This window comes from Chelonoidis abingdonii, chromosome 3 (assembly GCF_003597395.2).
Source record: "Chelonoidis abingdonii isolate Lonesome George chromosome 3, CheloAbing_2.0, whole genome shotgun sequence".
In the NCBI taxonomy this organism is placed as follows: Eukaryota; Metazoa; Chordata; order Testudines; family Testudinidae; genus Chelonoidis; species Chelonoidis abingdonii.
Genome location: NC_133771.1, coordinates 95,178,500 through 95,201,497, shown reverse-complemented (window position 1 = coordinate 95,201,497; position 22,998 = coordinate 95,178,500). Strand labels below are relative to the sequence as shown.

Sequence of the window (22,998 nt, the reverse complement as noted above, 5' to 3'; positions counted from 1 at the left end):
TGTCCATTGACCTGCAAAAAGCTCCACACCTTCCTGACCAGCCTTTGTACTTAGACAGCAGTTCAGCTGTAGGCAGTTTTACAGATTTTACCCCCATGAAGAGTGGGTAAATTGCTCACTTTGGGCCTCTGGGTTGATAATTTGGGGGTCCGTCGTCCTCCAGCTGAGGATCGGTGGGTTGGACACGTGCTCCCCGGTTTCTCTCCACTCAAATAACCTTCCTTTTCGCCCTACTCCAAAGTTTCCCTTGCTCCCGAGGTATTTGAGAGGCATCTGGCGTGTGGCTGGGATCTTTGGTGTGAGGTGGTGTACGAATGCACTCGGTTGGGGTCTCTTTGGGCAGTTGGCCTTTATTATGCTGTCCAGCTCCATTACATTTAAGCCATCGCCCAGCTGACTGTCACTCGGGGCTGAGGTGGTTGCTGTGAGGGGACTGGGAGTGGTGGGAACGACAATTAGAGGTTTCTGGGCTTCCTTGGGTGTAGGTGGGGTTCTCTCTGGAGCTTGCCCTCGTGATAGGGTTTATTTCTGTTTGCCGCTGGTCTATATAGCTGGATATTCAGCCTCCCCTTGCTAGTAGCTTTTTTGCTTTTCTGCCCGACTTCCAACCCATTCTGGCTCCAATGATTCCCCCCACCTCGGACAGTTTTGGGCTTCCCATCTAGGATGTACCTTTTCTATTTCCTCAAGGAACACCTTCTAAGAATCCTGTTCCATTGCATCTAAGGAGGGGTGCTAGGGACGCCAATCCAGACGGGACAGTCGCTATGAGATTTCATACATTTGCTCTCTGGATATCCAGGCATCCCAATTCTTTCCAATCTGTTGGTAGGCGTGTTAGGGGTAAATGACACATTCGATTCGCCTTAGGCCTCTGAACCGCGATGGCTTGCTCAGATGTTTAGGCCCCATTCTTGATTCTTGGCCATTGGTTTGGAAAAAGTTTATTATCTGTTCACTGTCGTTCCTCTAGGCATTTCAGCGCCACTCTGCTAAGGGTCCCTAAGCTGTCTGGCCTTAGTTCGTATCGATGTACTGGTCTGTAGAGATGGTGTAACCCATGGCAGATCCTTTCAAAATTTTCATAAGAAGGCCTCAGTATCATCACCTGCCTTGTAGTTAGGGCGTGGGATCCCCCTTAGATGCGGGGGACCAGTACACTGGAGAAGGGTTGTTAAGGTTGGCTGTTTCATTCTGCTTAGCCTTTTCTAATTCCAGGGCCTGCTGTGGCGCGCCCCTCTTGGGCTCCCAAAGCCCTCCAGTGGTCATAGCTCTTCATCCTATAATCTTTCTCTTGTTGGGGCTGCCTTTGGCCTTTTCTTCTCTTTCTCTCATCTCTAGCTCTTTTTGTTTCACTCTTCCATAGCTCTCCTGTGGTCAGACCTCTTTTTGGGCTTTTTCTTCTTCATCCAGTCTAGCCCATTCTGTTAACGCTTCCTTGCTGTTCCATTTTTTTCCTGCTTTCTTGTGCTGACACACTACCTTCTGCGGCTTATCTGACTGGGCTGTTTCAGCTCAAGGCTGCTTGGTTAACAGAGATTTTTCTAACTAGCCTATCCCGAGAGCTAGAAAGAAAAGAAAAAAATTCACTTGTAAGCCGTTGCTGGCTGTCTGCTGGCTCACAGCTTGAAGCCTTCCTCTTACAAAGAGCTTGATTTAAAAAACTTAGCACCTCTGCCCTCAGGGCTGGCTTTCCAAGCAGCTAGAAGGAGAGAAAAAAATACTACTGGCTTTGGTTTTTAACCAATCCACCACTGTGCCACCATGTCAAGTTTTTCCGCCCACCTTTGACTAGCGTCCAAAAAGTGGGACCTGGCAGGCCTATGACGTGATCACAGTTTTAAGCTTAATTACCAGCTTAAATTTGGTTTACACTGCCACCAGCCAAAATATTAGTGTTTTGGCACACTTCCTGTTCCCCAAACCTTCCTTGGGGAAACCCAAGACCCAAATTCCCTTGGGTCTTAAAACAAGGGAAGATAAATAAAACCATTCTCCCCTCTTTTACCCCCCCGACTTGTTCCCCCTCCCTGGTTGCCTTGAGGGCTACACATGATCCAAACTCCTTGGATCTTAAAACAAATAGAGGAATAAAACCTTTCCCCCCGCACCTTTTCCTACCAAATCCCTTGAGTTCAACCCAATCCCCTTGGTCTTAAGGAAACAAGGAAAAAATCCAATCAGTGTTCTTAAAAGAAGCTTTTTAATTAAAGAAAGAAAAAGATAATATTATCTCGTAAAATCAGGATGATGGAAATGTTTACAGGGTATTCAGATTCATATTAGCTAGAGGGACTCTCCCTCCTTCCCCAGCCTTGAGATTTCAAAGTTACCGTAAACAAAGTAAAATCCTCTCCAGCAAGACACATTTACAGTTAAGAAACAAACATAAGTGACATCCGCCTTTCCTGGCTTATACTTACAATATTGAACATGAAAGAACTGATTCAGGGTAGATTTGGAGAGTCTGGTTTGTATGATCTGGTCCCTCTTTTTCCCAAGAGCGAACAACCCCCAAACAAAAAGCACAAACAAAGACTCCTCCACCAAGATTTGAAAGTATCTTGTCCCCCGATTGGTCCTCTGGTCAGGTGTCAGCCAGGTTTACTGAGTTCCTTAACCCTTTACAGGTAAAAAAGACATTAACCCTTAACTATCTGTTTATGACATGGGGTATACATTTATCTTGAGCCTCTATTATGGTGTCTTCAGAAAGTTTCCATGCAGCTTGCCGGGATTTTACTTTTGGTACTGTACCTTTTAATTTCTGTTTCACTAACCTCCTCATTTTTGTGTAGTTGCCCTTTCTGAAATTAAACGCTACAGTGTTGGGCCGCTCTGGAGTTTTCTCTGCCACAGGGATGTTAAATTTAATTATATTATGGTCAGTATGACCAAGCGGTCCAGCTATATTCACCTCTTGGACCAGTTCCTGTGCTCCACTTAGTACTAAATCAAGAATTGCCTCTCCTCTTGCAGGTTCCAGGACTAGCTGCTCCAAGAAGCAGTCATTTAAGGTGTCAAGAAACTTTATCTCAGCATCCCTTCCTGAGGTGATAGGTACCCAGGCAATATGGGGATAGTTGAAATCCCCCAATATTATTATTATTGAGTTTTTTATTTTAATAGCCTCTCTCATCTCCTTGAGCATTTCAGAGTCACTAACACCATGCTGGTCAGGTGGTCTGTAATATAGCTCTACTGCTAGATTCTTATTTTTCAAGCATGGAATTACTATCCATAGAGATTCTATAGTACAATTTTGTTCATTTAAGATTTTTACTTCATTTTATTCTACGCTTTCTTTCAATATAGTGCCGCTCCCTTACCAACACGACCTGTTCTGCCCTTCCGATATATTTTGTACCCTGGTATTACTGTGTCCCATTGATAATCCTCATTCCACCAGGTTTCTGTGATGCCTATTATATCAATATCGTTATTTAATACTAGGCACTCTAGTTCACCCATCTTATTATTTAGACTTCTAGCATTGATATATAAGCATTTTAAAAACTTGTCACTTTTTGGCTGTCTCCTATTACATGACTTATTAAAGTCAAGATATATCACATCTGCTTCCCACATCCAAAAGTCTTATTACTCTGTCAAAGGAGGATTTTAGGTTGGTTTGATGTGGGTTTCTTGACAAATCCATGTTGTCTGTTAGTTATCTTCTTATCTTCTTCTAGGTGCTTATAAATTGATTATTTACTCCACTATCTTTCCGGGTACCAAAGTTAAGTGTCTGGTCTATAATTCCTATTCCTCTTTTCATACATTTGCCCTTTTCCAGTCCAGGATCTCTCCTGTCCTCCATGAATTCTCAAAGATAATTGCTAATGATTCAGAGATCTCTTCGGGCAGTTCCTTAAGTATTCCATAATGTGTTTGCCTCCTTGAAGACATTTAACTTGTCTAAGTAATTCTTTCCCTATTTCAGCCTCAAGTCCTATTTCATTTACACTGTTCGCTTTGTTAGTTGTCCAGTCACTGCTAACTCTTTTGGTGAAAACCGAAACAAAAACATGCATTTAAAACTTCTACCACTGCTGCGTTTTCTGTTATTGTCTTGCCCTTCACTTAGAGTAAATGAGCCTGTCTTTAGTCTTCCTCTCAATTCTAATGTATTTGTAAAATATTTTGTTACATTTTATGTCCATAGTTAGTTTAATATCATTTTGTTCCTTGGCCTTTCTGATTTTGGTCTTTTTTATATTTATCCATAGTAATTTGACCTCGTTTTCACTTTTATATTACTCGTTTTTGAGTTTCAGGTTGTTGTAGATCTCCTGATTAAATCAGGAGTTTATTGATGATAGAGTCTAATATGATGGAATCTAGTAGATTGTGCTAGAGATCTTTCTTTTAATACCTGTAAGGATTACAAGGACTATCCTGTGATAGAGGGAGCCCTACTAATGAAAGGAAAATTAGAGCTGTCTGTCACTTAACCATGATAGTAATTAACCATTACAACAATTTACTGAGAGTTGTGGTGGATTCTCCATCACTGACCACTTTAAATCAAGAGTGGATGTTTTTCTAAAAGATGCACTCTAGGAATTATTTTGAGAAAGTTCTTTGGGCCTTTGTTTTATACAAGAGGTCATACTAGATGATCACAGTGGTCTCTTGTGGCCACTGAATCTATGATTCCCCGGAGAACATCTTAGAGCGTGATCAAATTTTGTTTCCTCTCTGTGATGGTGCAGTTCTAGCGGGACCCAACTGAGAGTGCCAATTCAGGACCAATTGCTCAAATAGGGCAGTCACAGCCCAAGGCTGGGGTTTTTTCACTTCTAAGGCAAACCAAACCAGCCAGACAAAAATGACTTCGGTTTCACCCCACTGGCTAAACCCAAGTCACACAAGCAATTTCCTTAGACACTCCAGTCTCCCAGTATCTCCACCAGTGCCACCCATCCTGGGGATGAATGGTTATGAAAACCAACACCCAGAAAAAGAAAAAGGTTCTCTTGATCCAAAGGACCAAGCCCCAGACCCCCGTCAATATACACATCAGGTCTTACCCACAAATTAGCTGTTGCCAATCCTTTAGATCTAAAACTAAAGGTTTATCATAAAGGAAAAAGATAGAGATGAGAGCTAGAATTGGTTAAATGGAATCAATTATATACAGTAATGACAAAGTTCTTAGTTCAGGCTTGTAGCAGTGATGGAGTAAACTGCAGGTTCAAATCAAGTCTCTGGAACATCCCCCGCTGGATGGGTCATTCAGTCCTTTGTGCAGAGCTTCAGTTTGTAGCAAAGTCCCTCCAGAGGTAAGAAGCAGGATTGAGACAAAATGAGATGAGGCATCAGCCTTATATAGGCTCTTCCAGGTGTAAGAACACGTCTTTGTTCTTACTGTGGAAAGTTACAGCAAAATGGAGTCTGGAGTCACATGGGCCAGTCCCTGCACATCCTGCTAAGTTACAAGGCATGTCTGCCTCCTCTCAATGGGTCAGTTGTGTAGCTGATGTTCCTTAATGGGCCATCAAGCAGGCTAAGCAGAGCTAACACCAACTTGTCTGGGGTGTCTCCTAGAACTGCAGCACCAAATTGAAATACTGACAGTATACAGCCAATACTCATAACTTCAACTACAAAATGATACAGACATACAGACAGCATAATCACAACCAGTAATGTGTAACCTGGTCTTAGACACCTTATATGACCCCCTTTACATAAGATCTGGTGCCACTACAGGACCTTGGTTGCAACCCATGTTCTGTATGGTCCCAGTTTATATCAATAATGTCACACTGTCCCTGAAAATTTAGTTTTGTAAACAAAGTTAATTTCTTCTATAAACTTATTGAAGGGGGGTTCATATGCTGGTCCCTATGTCTGTTCAGTATATGGGTATGCAGGTGCATCACACACCTAAAACTGGAAAATCTTGCAAGTAATATCTCTTGGTCTGTGCCAGCATCATGGATTGTCTCATGCTAAGCACCCACTCTATACTCTGCTTTTGAGTCCAGTCCTTCTGAGGGATGTTTTCAGCCCAGACGAGGATACGATCTTAAGGAGGAATTAAATCCCTTTTCTGACCACACGCCGAAGCTTCCTTCCACTGGCACTGACAGTACCTCCAGTGGAGACTGACCCAGCCTTCTCATCAGCTGAATGTGATGTCCTGGACGAACCACCACCTCCCAGAGAGATTAGCCCAGACGGGACTTCAGTATTTTTGCTGGACCCCATCCTCTGCCCAAGCAGGATTATCCTCCAAGGGATCACTGATATCCTGCTTTGGGGGGCCCTGCCCCTCCCCCCCAAAATCAGCTTTTGTGACCCTTCTTGCTGGCCCTTTTGGGGTCCATGGGATCTTTATGCACAACACCCAGGACCTGTGCACTCTACCAAAGAATCATTTTCCTCCTAGGCAACAAGAACTGGCTGTGCAGGAGTATGTGGAAGAGGAAGACGACAAGCTGGATTTGCCAGTACTGGATATACCAACAGGAGTATCTTTCTCACCCAATGAGGCAATTACTCCATCTTCACCATCCTCACCTGATGACCATAAACAATATCAATAATTGTTGCGGAGGATGGTGGCAATACTTCAGATCCCATTAGAAATTAAGGATATACAACACAAGCATTCGGATACCCTGCAGCCTATAGGACCCAGTCAAGTAGCTATCCCATGAATGAAACCATTATAGAGCCAGCTAGAGTATATGGCCTACACAAGCAATGTGTACTCTATTCCCCTAAAAGCGCTGAGAAACATTATTTTGTGTTAGCAAAAGGGACAGAAATCTTGTTCACCCACCCTGCCCCAAAGTCCCAGGTAGTGCAAGCAGCAAAGGAAAGATCCAGGCAGCAACACACTAAAACAGTTCCTGTGCACAACAGTGTGAAAAAGCTGGACCTTCCCATGTCCACAGGGTTTGTTTTTGGGTGTTGCTGCCTGGGTCTTTCCATGGCTGTTTGTACTACTAGGGACTTTGGGGCAGGGTGGGACATCCTGGAGTTCAGAATCTCTAACTACGAGGCCCTGTTAGCGGCATATGACTTTATGAACTACTCATAGTTCCTGGAATTCAAAGACAAATTCCCCCAGGAGGAAAGGGCCTAATTCCAAACCCTTGTTAAGGAAGGTAGAATCGTGGCTAAAACCTCATTGCAAACTGCAGTTGGCGTGGCTGGTACCCCATCAAGACGTATAGTGACCACAATAGTAATGTGGCGAGAGTTGTGGCTTCATCTTTAGGGTTCTCCAGACAGGTTCAAAACTCCACTGAGGATTTGCTTTTTGATTAAACCAATATCTTTAGGGAGAAAATAGATGAGTTTTGCACTCACGTAAAAGACTCCAGGACAACTCTCTGCTCCCTGGGCATTTATATCCCAGCCACAAAAAGGAGGTGTCATTAACAGGTGTATAAGCCAAGTCCCTTCTGCAGTCTTTCTACCACAGAAGACCATAAAAAACATCACACAAGCATTAGAGCATGCAGAGCCCAAGATATGCAGTCCCATCCACCAGAGGTGGATTAGGGTTTTGGGGGCCTTAGACTAAAGCAAGTGGGAGTCCCTCCCCACCCGCCTGCAGTGTCCCCATCCCACCGGCGCTCCTGCCAGGAAAATGGGGTCGGGACACGGGGGCTTGTCTCTCACTCACTCGCACACACACACGCCTGGTGTTTGTGCCAGGGAGCAGGAGAAGACCCAGCACCTTGACCATGCTCCCTGGCAGGAGCACCAAGCAGTCAGGGCGCAGGGGCGTCCCTTTTGGCCGGGGCCCTTGGCTATAGGCCCCATTGGCCCAGAGGCTAATCTGCCACTGCCATCCACCTTGACAACAGCCATCCAACCTCATCCACCAGCAAAATGTTACTTTTGATGGGATGCTCGAGAGTTACAACCTTTAACAATGATGCCATCTCCACCTGTTTCTAGAGTCTGCTTTGGTGACCACCTTGCATATTCTGCGCACAAGTGGAGGGCTATAACAATGGACAAGTGGATACGAGACATCATCCACTTCAGCTACACCATCAAGTTTCTTTTCCCAAAACTCCTTTCCAGCCCTTCTTCAAGGACCACTCTTACAAAGAGCAACTCCAACAGAAGGTGGACTCTCTCCTGGTTCAGGGAGATATAGAGTAAGTGCCACCTCATGATCAAGAGAAAAGGTTTACTCAACTATTTTGTAGATCCCAAGAAAAAGGGAGAATGGAATCCCATTTTTAACCTATGTCAGCTGATTTATTTATTTATTTTTTGCAAATTAAAATTCTGCATGGTTATGCTGGCATCAGTAATTCCCTCCTTGAAGAAAGGCACATGGTTTGCAGCCTTTGATGTGAAAGGTGTTTTCACCCATCTCACAGAAGTTTCCTCAGTTTTCTGGTAGGACAGGAACACTACCAGTTCAGAGTACTCCCGTTTGTGCTGGCAGCAGTACCCAAGAACTTTGAGAAGGTCTTTTCAGTGGTCGCAGCACAGATGAGATAAAATCACTACACTATCTTCCTGTACGTGGACAACTTGCTTTTAACAGGCAGATCGTATCTGGAAGTTGTCGACAATCTTGTCCTTGCTCCACTTCCTGGCATGCTTGGGATCGTGCCTAAACATGGAGAAGTCTGCTCTGACTCCCAAGCATCTCATAGACTTTATAGGGACACCTTGGATTCAACCACAGTAAGGGCCTACTTCCCAGCAGACAGATTCCATACCAGGAGCAGTCTGATAAAAACAAGTCAATCACAAACCCTGAACAACTGTCCAGGTCCATCTTTTTTTTTTGCTAAGCCACATGGCCTCCTGTACTTACATAATTTCGTTCACCAGGCTACATCTCCGTTGTCTGCAAGCCTGGCTCAGGGCAAGATATACATCAGACAGACAGCACCAATACCAGAGTGACAATCTCCATCAGTGTCAGTGCTTCACTTACCTTTTGGATAAACCTGAAGCACGTGTATTGGAGTCCCCTTTCTGTCTCCCACACCCAATGTGACAATAATCAGGATGCATCCCTCATAGGTTGGGGAGCCCACATGAGCAGTCACAAGATATGTGGACACCTAAGAAGACCAGGATGCATATCAATCTCTTGGAACTAATGGCAGTCAGACAGACAGGCCTGCAATGCATACGATCCCAGTGTGCCTAGATAATGTCAGACAACATGATGATCCTCTTCTATATAAACAAACAAGGTGGGGCAAGATCCACTGGCCTCAGGTACCTGGTGCACATGCATACCCACATGTGGAACACAGATAGGGACCATCCATCTCAAAGAACCTCCTTTTATAGGTAAGTCACCTCCATTTTTGCTTTTTTCCTCCCTAACTATATAATTATGCTAATATATGCACCGTGTCAAAAGTAAAAGTACAAGAATTCTAAATATATTTATCTAGTTCTGCAATTTCAAATCTTTCCCAAGGACACTATGACAAAAGGGTTCTCATTTAGCTACAGAGTAATTGGATTTGGCAGACTAACAGTAAAATTGACAGAAGATTAATTTTCTTTTACTTTATTTTTTTCTCTTGTGAATTCAGGCACTGGAACAACATTGCAGAGTAGATGGTGGCTATTCTGGAATTAGAGATGTTTATAGCAACCATCAAAGCCATGATGATGTGCAGCAGAGTTTCTTCCTTTCAGAGACCCTCAAGTAAGTTAGCAAGAAGACTTAATTCATATTAATGAATCTCTACAGATCTTCTTTACAGATGAATACTTACCATTAGTAGTCTTGACATTCAGGTAATGTAAAATCTGACTGGAACAGTATGCAGCTTTTGTTACATGGCAGAAAGACAGATTGCATTTTTATTAGTAAACTGAATTCTGTGACTTTTGAAAATATCTTTACCTCGGTTAAAGACATTTGATACTTACTGTTAAGAAATTACATCTTGTAATTTTGATAGGTTCTAGTTATACATGCCAATACCAACATCACTGTTTTACCAGACAAGATAGTGAGATTGTCCTCTTGTACTGAATACTTTTCATGTCAGGTATGGAGCAGGAAAAAAGCAACTAACTTTTATGGTAAATTCATAGAGCCTTGATAAGAGAACAAAAGAAGGGGCCCTCCTTCTTTCCTCAGCTTTTAATGAAATAAAGGAAATCTTGCATCAATCTTTTTTCCCCATTTCTTTCTATTCTTTGTAACCCAGCCTTGTATAATAACGATGTAATCTTGCAGTTTCTACTGAAAGTGTATTTCCCTAGTGGGTTTTTAATTTTGTGTCCATATATGTGGGATTTTTTAAGAGCATAGTGTACAATCTAGTATTCTGCCTCCATAATACAGTCGTTTAAGTCATCCATGTGAGGATTTTGACCAAGCAAAATTGTTGTTGCTTCTTGGAGATTTTGCTGTCAACTATTGTTGACCCAACAGGGTTTCTGATTATATTAGTTGTAATAGCTCAGTCTGAAACCATGCTCCAAAACACACTTTTGTGAAAGAATAAAAAAAACAAAAACCACTTAACAGTCAAACACCCTTTTTGACAGATTTATGCATAGGGAGGACTGAAGAGAGAAGCTTTTTCTGAAGCCTAGCATCTCCCACAGTTTTCCTTCATATGGGCTATTCCCTTCTGTCTGCTGTTTCTGGAGGCAGTTCAAAGCTGTAGCACGGCCTGTGCTAGCCACACCCCTTTCTCCAGCCTGCTGTCAGATCATCTGCCTCCATAACAGACATCAGTGGAGGTTCCCTTTGCTTCCAAACTTTCCTTTGCCATCTTATTTCTGCTTTGGTTTGTTTTCAGGCTGTACCGAGCACCCTTCTTTGTTCAATCCTCCTCTTAAACCAGGTATTTAGTGGCACATGGGTGAAGCCACTTGGAGACCTCTCTTTCAGGGATGGTACAGCAGCCACTTGAGCACTGGACTAAGCCTAAAAGGTGCACCATCTGTGAGGCAGCTTTAACATGCTTTCCAGAGGGCAAGTTACAGCTTGCCTGTTCTCAGCCAGCCAGCCCTAGCACTGCTAGGATACAGAGCTTTGAGTCAGACAACTATGCTGGTACCCCATCTCATCAAGAAACACAGAAAAGCCTGATCAGGGGAGACAGAGAAGAATAGGCAGAGGTTGTAAGGATGAGGAAGGACTTTATTTAGATGTCCGATAGGGTAAGTCCTGGGACAATTCAGGACCATAAGGATAAGACACTAGTAGGGCTCCCAGTCCTACCCCAAGTCTTGAAATGGGTCTTAAGTGCTCTTGGAGTGGAAGCAGGGTTCACAATCAGCCCCACCTTCCTCTCAGCTTGATTCAGAAAACTAGCAGTGAATTCCCATCCCCCAACCTCGGGGAGTGGGAGTCTACATGGGAGGACTCCCAAGAGAGAAATTTCTAGAGGACTCATGACCCTGCGCAAGGCTGGCCACAAAAGACCCCATTCAGGGCACAGCCCACTGGCCATGCTTGCAAAGCACATACATACATACAGAAAGAAAGAAAGAGAGAGAGAGAGAGAGAAAGAAAGAAAGAAAGAAAGAAATTAGAGGGTCAGAAAAAATACAAAAAAAAAAATAGGTATTCATCCTCTGACCCAGACACCACTTCCTCTACTGAGGAAGGAGAGCTATTATCAGATTCTGATTATAAGCAGGACACAGACAAAATGCAACCAAGTTCCCCCCCACCTACACACCCTCCTTTTAGAAGCTTGAAGCCGTGTGCAAAAAGATTTTATCCATGATTCAGTTTGTCTAAGCATGCCCTCAAGCCTTAGAGCAAATACCTCCCTTCCAAATCTTGTCCTTAGGCAGCAATTCCCCTGCATGCATCCTTTGAGGAGGTAATCTGGGGGAGAGGGAATCTCCTGAAAGGAGTAAATATGCTCTATGTTGAGAACAGCCATGTTCTCAACTTCTACAAGCTTCAAGAGCCAAAGAATGCTCTCACAAATGTACCTAAGGTTGATGCTGCCATAGGTTCTCTAGCAAAACATATGGTTATTCCATCCAAAGGGGACTTATTCCCCAAGGATCCAACAAATAGGAAGGTGGAAGCCAACCTGAGAGCAGTGTCATGGCTGGAGGACCTTAAAGCCTGTACAGGCAGAGATCAAGCCAACTTTACATCTCTGCAACATCATTCATGGCAGATACGTTAGTGGATGCTATGAGGTTCTCTGCTAGGGCCATGGCATCCAGCTCAGTACCCAAGAGATACATATGACTTCCTACCTTCCTCACTCCAGAAAAGTCCTGTGCTCATCTAAATTTACAGGATTTTTTCTCTTTGGAGAAAAATTGGACAAAATAGTGGCTGGAAGTGCTCCCAAACTTACAGTTCCTTCCCCTCTTCAATTAGTGCTCTAAGAGGGGACTACAAACCTACTGGGTCAATATTTTATTTGAATAGTTACAGTATAAGCAAGGACTCGCTGCACCTAGTTACTTTGTTGGCATTGGAATGACTTTTATTAATTGTTTTTTTACAAGTTTTTACACAGCTTTGGAATGAATCCTTTGGCAGCAGACTGGAGAAAGGGGCATGACTAGCACAGGCTCTCCTACAGCTTTGAATTGCCTCCAGAAACTGCAGACAGGAAGGGAAGAAATTTTCCATTTTATTAGAAGGCAATTGAAATCAGAATGTTCCAAAGCTATTCTAATATGTTTTATAACATATTTTTAATGTTTTTGTTTACTTTAAACAGTGGCACTGGTTCATCTAACCAGGTACTTTAAAATGAGAAATATACCTGATGGCTTACAAATATTCTGATTTCCGTTGCCTTCTAAAGGGAAAGCTGATCCTTTTGGTCTTTTATAGCCTGGGGAGCCTTGCATACACTGTTCCTGTCACCAGGGAAGTTCTACCTGTTTTATCAACATTGGGAAACCTTTTCAGACAAACCCTAGTGTAGACACAGCCATTGTGGCAGCCTCAGCTGAAAGTGGTAACTGCACTGTGCACTGAATGACAAAGGTGAAGAAAGATACAGGGATTTCTAAAAACTATTTTGATTATATTTTGGTATACAGTTTTGTAATTTGAAAAATGTAAAGTACTTTAAAAGGTTAAGTATGAGGTAGTAATGAAAAAGTCAGCATTTGCCAACAGTTCCCATGCAGTGGAACTTGAGTGTACAATTTATGTCTGTACTACAGTATCTCCAAGAACTTGGTGTGTAACAGTGAGTAAATGTTGTTGTTTTAATGATGATTATTGTATTACTGTTAATATATTCCTATTAGTAAACATTTATCCATGGTGTTTCAATCACTGGGTTTTTTTTAAATATCATGCCTTGAACCAAATCGTGCTCTTATGAGTAAGGCAAACAGGATTTGACGTGCGGTACATTCACTCAGTTTTCTTTTGATGCATGTGGTCATTTATAAAAGCTTGTCATGACTGTATATTGCTGGAATACTATGTAACAGAAAAGGAAATGTTGTTTAACTTTAAGAACCTAGACTTTATATCTTTATTTATCAAAACAGGAATTTTTACATCACCACCTGCTACTGTCAAGCCTTGAAGCCAATTTTAATTAAGTAGTCCCAGTACTTGGTGCCAAAACATTAGTAAATGTCACTGGTTGATAATGTTTTGCATTAGATCTGCTACCTAATATTTTCATATATAGAAGTGGGGCATTAATATTTATCTGTGAAAATGAGTTAGTTCCATCTTTCTCTTCTTTAAACTTGAGATTATTTCATGGTGCTGTCATGTTACCTGTTTTCTCTTGCCAGGTACTTATACTTACTGTTTTCTGAAGATGATCTTCTTCCATTTGAACATTGGATCTTCAACTCTGAGGCTCACCCTCTACCAGTTCTTCGCAGAGATGGTGGAAAGAAGGAAGAAAAACACAAATAAAACAATGTTAAGTTAATTTTTGTTTCATTCCTTAGAAGTTTCTTTCCAGTTTTGAGCACACAATGCAGTTTTACTTAAATTCCTGAGATATTTTGAGTTTTAAACCAATTGTTTTGCAGTCTGTTATATTTGCCAGTAAATATTTATGAATGGACCTAAATTCATTACAGCAAAACTTTTAATCTTATTTTTCCAGCTGAATCACCCCCTTTTTTTTTCTTTTTTCTTTTTTAAGAAATCTGACGTCTCTAGATTTCATTAAGCTGCAGTGTCATCTTTGCCAAATAGAATAGAGGGGTCTGCATGTTACTTGTTTCCTATTATACTTTTGATTTGACTGCAAAATTCTTTCCTCCTCTGTGAGGAGATGTCTGCTTTAAGCTGTAATATTTTGCCATGTTGCAAAAAGCCATAAAGAATTAGTATAAAGAGCTTTTTTTTCGTTCTATGTTAATTTTTTTTTGTCTGTCATCTGAGACAAATCTTGTAACTGTGACAGCCTCTTCTGATGCGGGTCTATCGATTGGTAAAATATCTTCTGAAATTTTTAATTATCAATGACGTCTACGTAGGAATAGTTTCATCTCATGCAGACACAATTCTGTTTAAAACTGCAGTGTACTTTGAATTGAACCTAAACATTTTTACAAATCCATTACATTGGTTGGACAGATCCTAGTTTTTATTAAAACTCACCTTTTTGTTTTGTTTAGAATATCACTGCAAACTGAATTGTTTCTTCCATTTTCTAACTAGAGTTACTATCACTTCTATAATCAGCTTGGTGTGAGCAAAATAAACAATTTGAAAAACTGGCATTATTGAATTATTAAAAAGGGAATTGTATCTTATTTATAGCTATTTACGTAATCTGTTAGCTTTTTCATTGACCGGATGTGTGAGGTAAATGAGATGTTATGAAATTCTTTCTAAAGTTAGACTGTGAATTATGCCAATCAGAGAATGAGAGATGATTTTTTTAATCTGCTGTGGTCTTTTCAACAATTCCATTTGGTTTAGATTGTGAATTAAGACAGTCAGCTGGAACAAAGTATTTTAATATAGATTATCAAAACAGGAGTTCTGAAGAGCTCAAAGGAAACTTATCTTCTTTTAAAAAAAAAAAAAAAAAGTATTGTTTGCGTTGGAAGATGGAAATTGACCGGCATACAATTAGTACATTTTGGAAGCCCAGAACAAGAATGACCAAAGTTATAGAAATACAACATGTTTAAAAGTATTCTTCAGACATAAGGCCTAGATTATCAAGAAAAAATACTTTTAATGGAATCACCAAAGGGAGAAATCAGGCACAATTCCTTTTCTATTGAGATGTATTTTGGAATAGTTTACATGAGTAATTCATATGGATATTAGGAACTTAACTTTTGATATGCAGACAGGATGACTGTACTGTATGTTCAGAGTAGGGTGTGACCACTGGCTTCCCAGCATGAAAAAGTACATTATTAGGTTGTGTGACTGCAAAGAAGCCAACATGGTTCAGAACAGTAATTCTCAATTTTCTTTTAAATAAGTGCATGTGATGACTCAAATATCCTGCTTAGTCATTTAGGCACTATGGTTCCACAGCCGTAATCAGGTATAGATCATCCTTCACAAAAGAACAAGACCTGTCCCCCCGCCCCTTAGTGCTGGAAATGCTGCAATATAGGTTTTTCAGGTAAAAATTAGGGACAGAGGAAACTTATTACCATTATGCAAATCCAAATAACTTCCTCTGCAGATGCAGAGGGCCCTTTCCAGCCACACATGTTGTTCCACTGGATACAGGAAAGGGTGTGTATCCCATGCAATCTGCTTGGGTGAAGGCAAGGCTGAAGGATCCACTGCTATGCTGCTATCCTCCCCCTTTGGGTTTTGGTGAGAACGTAAAGCCTTTGTGAGGCTATGCATCATTGGGCTGAGTCTGCAGAGAGGATCTGCTGGGGGTCACACAACTTAAGTGTGGAGGATCCTGTGCCACACACACATCTGCCTAGTGCCCTGCCTGGCTGCTCTTAATCAGTGCTGAGTGCAGGATTTGAGCCTTCGTTATCCATATATCTTTGTTCATTTAACAATTATCAGTGACAAGGTAGTCACATTTTTAGGTATCTTGTATTCGATAATCCTGGCTCCATTAAAATGCATGGTAAATCTCCCATTGACTTCAGGGGCCAGGATTTGTATCGCTTGAGGATAATATTAACTGTGTCATCCTTTTCATTATGAAATTCCCCAATATAATACAAGATGTTTTTAAAAGGAATCTAATTTTGGAGTAAAAACTAATTTTTTCACTCCTTTCCACTCCAAAAAAAAAAATGGCAATATTAAATTTTTATCCAATTACTTTTAGTCCGTAAACATCTTATGCTGCCTGCTGTGTAATTTTTGTGTACACGCTTCTGTGGGGCCTCATTTTTTTTAGTCAGATAATAACACCAGTAAAATCAGAAAAACAGTTTTTGGAGACATATGTTTTGTTAACCTGGTTTTTACATTTTCCTGATCAGAGTCTCAAGATCACACCCTTAGTGATCTTGGGACAAATTGGGGGAAATTTATTGTACACACAAATGTCCCTTACTCCCAGCAAATAAAGGTAAAGAATGCAAAATGGTGATATAAATTGGGGTTTAAGTATTTAGATATAAATTTCATGTTGATTTCCCTGGAATACAGAAATTTTGAAGAGTATAATTTTTCTGGTTTGGGAGTTATAATTTGAAAGAGCACAAAGTTGATACGTGATTCTGTTACTAACAGTGTATTTGGTATTCCGGTGTACAAACTGCACTGTACTGTACCTTTTGTAAACTATGTAAGTAGACAAAAAGATTGTACAACATGTAGAATCTGCCAGCTGTAAGAATACCCTATTTTGTAAGTTCAGGAGTATTGATTTTTTTAAAAAAAAGCCCAGAACACCGAAGTGTGAAATGTTCTAGTGATCACCATTTAAGCAGTCAGCTTTTACCAACTGTTAGCACACAGCTAATATGGCATTTTCCTAGTACTTACAATATGAAATTAACTGTGTGGAAACTGCTGATTTGAAGACCTCTGTATATGTAATTGATAATTCATATGGAAGAGAAACTGCTGAATTTGAAAAAATGTAAACAGTGTATCAGATATCTTTGTGAAGACATTGCCTAAACTCTCATTCCTTTTCAGCATATAACAGTTCAGTTAAGTTTACATGTTAAATTCTAAATGGTGAATAATTTAAATGGCACTTAATTTAAGTTGCAGAAACAACAATTGTTTTGATTGTGGAATTAATTTTGCATATGTTTGTTGTCTGACAGTTCTACAATACCCAATGACTCACTATTTCTATGGTGACTTCATCATATGTATTATCCATTTCAATCCATTAAATTGTTTTTGATTTGTACATATTCCATTTAGTCTTTTCCACCTTTATATAAATCTCTGATGTAATGAGACACATAACAGATCAAGATGCTTAATTTTTAAGAACTATATTTGTAAAAATTTCTCTATTGTGAATAAAGTCTTTTAATATATCTGTTCATTTTGTTAGTTTATTCTTTGTTATACTAAATGGTTGAAGGCACTGTATATTACAAGAATTACAGTATTTCAAAGGCTTGTAAATAAGTGCGGAAGTAAGTGCAATAATCTGCTTCATAGCCCTGGTTGAGACACTGTTCTGCTGAATTCTAATCAGTAGCGCTGATAAATGCAGAATACTGCTAATCACTTGTAAAGGTATTGTAATTAATCAAAAAGTACCAATTAATGTCTGTGAAATAGGGTATAGAATTGTTGCTATAACAAATCTGTGGACGTTACATCAGTCCTATTGAAGAAATATCTATTAGTAACAAAAAATAAAAAAGCAACAATATGGTAACCAACAGAAAACAAAACAAAAAAAGACACAGGAAATTGGGAGGACAGAGATGACAGGGTAGTCGGGAATGATCTAAAAGGTCAGTTCTGAGAATGATCAGAGGATGCATGCTGCGGGGATCACAAGCGGACTTCAGCCAGCTCCCATTTAGAAATACAGTAAACACTGCTTTTTAAATGACAAGGCTGTCAGATTGCCCAGTGTTATGTGATCATGTAATGAAAGGTTATCATTAGTGTATGTACTAAAGGATAGAGGGACAGTTGTCATGGGAACTGTAACTGCATTTTGCATCTTTTAAGTGAGGGTGATTAAGATCTCAACCTTAATGTTAAATTAACAGAGTTTTTGTTTAATATATTTTAGCTTATTATTATTTTCTTTTTAAGGGAGAGCACCACAGTCAACTCTGATAAGCTAAATAATTCAGATTTTTCCTAAATACAAATATCACTTTAAGACTAAAGGCTTCTTAATTTAGACACACTAGTCAATTTTTAAAAAAAAGTTATTAAGATAGTGCACCTGTCTCAAAATTCACTTGCCAATGATTTGTTTTACATCCACATCTTTCTGTTTTTTAAAACTCATTTGTCTCCTTGCTGCTGTCGGACAGTACCACACACATAGGAGAAGGAGGAGAGTAACTATGTACAAAGTGCTATTAAATGAAAAATCTAACCTTTTATCTAGTGGAAAGTTTCACCAAATGATTAAATACACTATTTGGAAAACATTTATTTTACAAATATGGATTAAGCCGTGTGCCAAGTTGCATTAGAGGAGCAACAGAGCGTCCTGTGGCACCTTATAGACTAACAGACGTATTGGAGCATGAGCTTTCGTGGGTGAATACCCACTTCGTGAGACGCATGACGAAGGAGCAGTGTCTGGTGTTGGGTTTTGGAGGTGTTAGATGACATTGAATAGATCTTCACGTCAGGACTGCAAATAGGCAAGATTCATAGCTCCTTTCACTGTCTCCATCTAACTTTCTCTCCTATTCTTCCCACTCTACTGCATCCACCAACTCTTCCTTCTTCCCCTCCCTCTCTGCCTGACCTAGCACGGAGACGTGTCTACGGAAAGGAGACTGGCCAAAGCGTGGCTGGGCTCAGGTGATCCCTAGCTAGGTGAACAAACTTTTGGCTGCTTAGTCTCAAACTTAAGATAGAATTAGCCCTGTCCAACTCCAGATTGAAGGGAGTAGGCCCTGATCAAAGAGCAGCTTCCAAATCCAAGGACTGGGCCCTTGGGCTTCAGAGTTTTATATCTGAATGGTTAGAAAGTGTCTAAGGGAATGTCTACACTTCAATTAAATACTCATGGCTGCGCCATGTCAGCTGGCTGCGGCTTGATGGGTTCAGGCTAAGGGCTTGTTTATGGTATAGATGTTCAGCTTCGGGCTGGAGCCCAGGAGCTGGAACCCTGCCACCTTGTGAGGTCCCACACTCTGGGCTCCAGTCCAAGCCCTAACATCTACACAGTTAAGCAGCCCCTTAGCCTGAGCCCCACCAGCCCGAGCCAGCTGACACAGATCAGCCACAGGTTTTTAACTGGAATGTAGAAATGCCCTAAAATCCAATTACTATTAACTTCTGATTTGAGTTTTCAGTAATAAATTGTGAAATTGTTGAAAGTCATGCCACTGTTTTACATAACTGCCAAACAATTCCGGTTAAACTGTAAATGGATGTTGATGCATAATCTCTTGATCCACTTTCAGCCCAATACTCCCTTCTCTCCCTGCTTTCACTGAAATGCAGCCTCATCTGTGAACCAATATACATAGTGAACTGACTTCCCTTCCACACCAAATTATTCCATTCTAAAGCCTCATGATTAGCCCTTATATCTCTCTGCCATCATCAGCTACTCCATCTTCACGATCTGTCTCCTGGTATTCAAAACCACTGTTATCACTCTTCTTTCTGAACAATTCTTTTAACTTGCATCCACTCTCCACCTTTTGGCTGATTTCAGGCAGGCATTTAACCTTTCACAGTACAGATATTGACCTTCAACAGGTGGTTAATGACCTACATCTCACTATTGATCCCTTTCTCTTCTCATCTTACTTGAGAACTGTGCTACTTTCACGCTATTGATCAGAGTAGCACTAAGCTTCTACTCTTGAGTACCTCTGGCATGGAGCCAAAAAGCAAAATTCTTTGCAGGTGCCACCTTTCATTCTATTGTTAGTGGATCTTGGCCATAAAACCAGTGTAATCACCTCCCCAGTAATATTACCCAGTGCAAAAAAAGGATTCTCTAGTACCACAAAGATTCCTCAGCTGCCATTTCTTGCTTTTGACAGGAGTCATGCCCAGGATGTCCTTATGGTGTGCTACTCTCCAGCTGCTAGTTCAGCCAGTTGGGGCTGTTAGAGCATCATGCACCTGCTAATGGAATTTCAGGGAATCAGCCTGGGGCCCCAAGAATGGGAGTGCTGAAGTGACTCTTCTTTGAACAGCCCTCTGAATTCCATTGCATGCTTCATGAATATCTGGTCCAGTATCTTCAGCGTTCTCTCCTGACTTGGTCTGATGTCAAACCACATGGTGGAAGCTTTTTCTTCTTCTTGACTCCTCTGCTATAAGATGCCTCGAGGCTTTCCCTTTCTTCTGCAGCTGGACATCTACTCAAGTGGATAAAATATTAGTACTTTAAATGTATAATGGGGAACATTGTTCAGGGAGGTGATCTCGATTCTATAATCAGTCTTTTCCATCTCTGCATTTTGAAAGTCCTAATGATGAGAGAACTATTTTTGAACAGCACACTTGATATATAAAAATAACAGGAGTACTTGTGGCACTTTAGAGACTAACAAATTTATCTGAGCATAAGCTTTCGTGGGCTACAGCCCACTTCATCGGATGCATGTAGTGGAAAATACAGTAGGAAGATATATATACACACAGAGAACATGAAACAATGGGTGTTACCATACACGCTATAAGGAGAGTGATCAGTTAAGGTGAGCTATTATCAGCACGAGAGAAAAAGAGCTATTTGCAGTGGTAATGAAAATGGCGCATTTCCAGCACTTGACAAGGAGATGTAAGAAACTGGTGGGGGAGGGAATAAACATGGGGAAATAGTTTTACTTTGTGTAATGGCCCATCCACTCCCAGTCTTTATTTAAGCCTAATTTGATGGTGTCCAATTTGCAAATTAATTCCAATTCAGTAGTCTCTCATTGGAGTCTGTTTTTGAAGTTTTTTTGTTGTAATATTGTGACTTTTAGGTCTGTAATTTGAGTGACCAGGGAGACTGAAGTGTTCTACAATTGGTTCTTGAATGTTATAATTCTTGACATCTGATTTTTGTCCATTTATTCTTTTACATAGAGACTGTTCAGTTTGGCCAATGTACATGGCAGAGGGGCATTGCTGGCACATGATGGCATATATCACATTGGTAGATGTGCAGGTGAATGAGCCCCTGATGGTGTGGCTGATGTGATTAGGTCCTATGATAGTATCCCTTGAATAGATATATGGGCAGAGTTGGCAACGGGCTTTGTTGCAAGGATAGGTTCCTGGGTTAGTGTTTTTGTTGTGTGGTGTGTGGTTGTTGGTGAGTATTTGCTCCAGGTTGTGGGGGCTGTCTGTAAGCAAGGACTGACCTCTCTCCCAAGATCTGTGACAGATAACCCCCAAACCTGAAGCAAATACTCACCAGCAACCAAACACCACACAACAAAAACTCTAACCCAGGAACCTATCCTTGCAACAAACCCCGTTGCCAACTCTGTCCACGTATCTAGTAGATACCACAGATTCCGTGACTTCCTGCAACCTCTGTGACTCCTGCAGTGGCCAATGTGGCTGACCCCAGGGCCACCTGAGAAGCTGTTCCTGGGGCCAGATGCTTGGGCGGCCCTGGGGTCAGCCGCACTGGCCACTACAGAAGTCACAGAGGTTGCAGGAAGTCATGGAATCTGTGACTTCTGCAACCTCCATTATAGACACAGAGTCCTAATTATGTGATACTATATATCAAGCATGGTGTTCAAAAATAGTTATTGTATTGCTCTAAAGCAGAAGCTGATGGATGAATTAAAAAGTAAAAGAATTTTTGCCATGAAGTCTTGGTTATGGTTTGGGTTTTTTGTGGCCATATAACTTTTCTAATTTCCTGAAATTCAAAAGTACACTTTGTTCTTTCAGTCTGCTGCTACTTGCTTATCTTGTACTGATACGGGTACGTGCCCTTGCGAATTTTAATTTGTTTAGGGGTTCAGTAATTTTATTGATAAGACATCAGATAACCAGGTTCAATCAGTTTATTAATCAAAGATAGACCAGAACAATATAGAAAGGCAAATGCATACCAATCAGGAGAACAGACTTGCAGATTACATCTTCACTCTTGTCCAAAAGTATGAACTCAGTTTGGCTCATATGTATACCCCCTTGTTTATAACGTAGAAAATTCTACTTTATTAGTACCGACCTTATCTCTTCTTATCTAGCAGAAAGACATCAGTACCGATACCCTAACATCTATGCTAACACACCTAGCAACGCTGTTCATATTTGGCAAGCATAGTTCAGAACATACATTGTGTTTCTGACAGTTCCTACGTGTACAAGGAACAGAGGTTACACTCAGTTTACCTATAGTAAATTTGCACTCTAAAGCTTAGAATGTGTACAAGGCATTCTGGGAATATAGCTGATAGTTATACAAAGCCTTTTGGAAATACGATATTAGCTAACAAACGTTTATAATTTTTTCTTGGTATAATTTGTCACTGTTGGTAAGTTAAATGCAACATACAGCCATGCTGGCATTGTGTTTTCCCCAAAAATAAAACAATATGTAAACTTTTGTGAACTTATGTAAATTTAGTATTGAAATAGGTGAGTGTATTAAGAAGTTTCTCTTAGAATTTAAGCAAAAGTAACTGAAGGCCTTTTAGCTACTATTCACTTCTTAAAAAATAACTTTTTTTCTGGTGTAATCCTAATTGGTACATTTCATATAGCACCTTTTAAGCCAAAGGTATGCAAAGGGGATACTAACTATATAGGATTCACCTCTAATGAAATGCAGCCAAAATGGGCATGGGATGCAGCAGCTAGTTGTTGTTCAAGGCAGGAATTGAAGAATACCAGATGCCTAGCCTAGAGAAGCTTTAAGAAAGCATAAAGTAACTACCCAAAATAGCATAAAAGTCTAACCTCTGAGAAAAGTTTAAATGTTAAACAGCTTTGTTGGGAAAACAGGGACAAGTGAGTGTCAGGTGCATAGAGCA

General features: G+C 40.7%; 1 protein-coding gene across 1 annotated transcript in view; it reads left to right on the top strand.

The window, feature by feature from the left end:
- The window catches only part of MAN1A1 (mannosidase alpha class 1A member 1), a 210,266-nt gene extending 192,880 nt beyond the window's left edge, over positions 1–17,386 (top strand). The window contains exons 11-12 of the mRNA XM_075063907.1: positions 9,543–9,658; positions 13,717–17,386. Of these exons, the coding sequence (XP_074920008.1) occupies positions 9,543–9,658; positions 13,717–13,843 (243 nt within the window). The 3' untranslated portion in view covers positions 13,844–17,386. The remainder of the gene's footprint in view (positions 1–9,542; positions 9,659–13,716) is intronic.
- Positions 17,387–22,998: the final 5,612 nt, after the last annotated feature.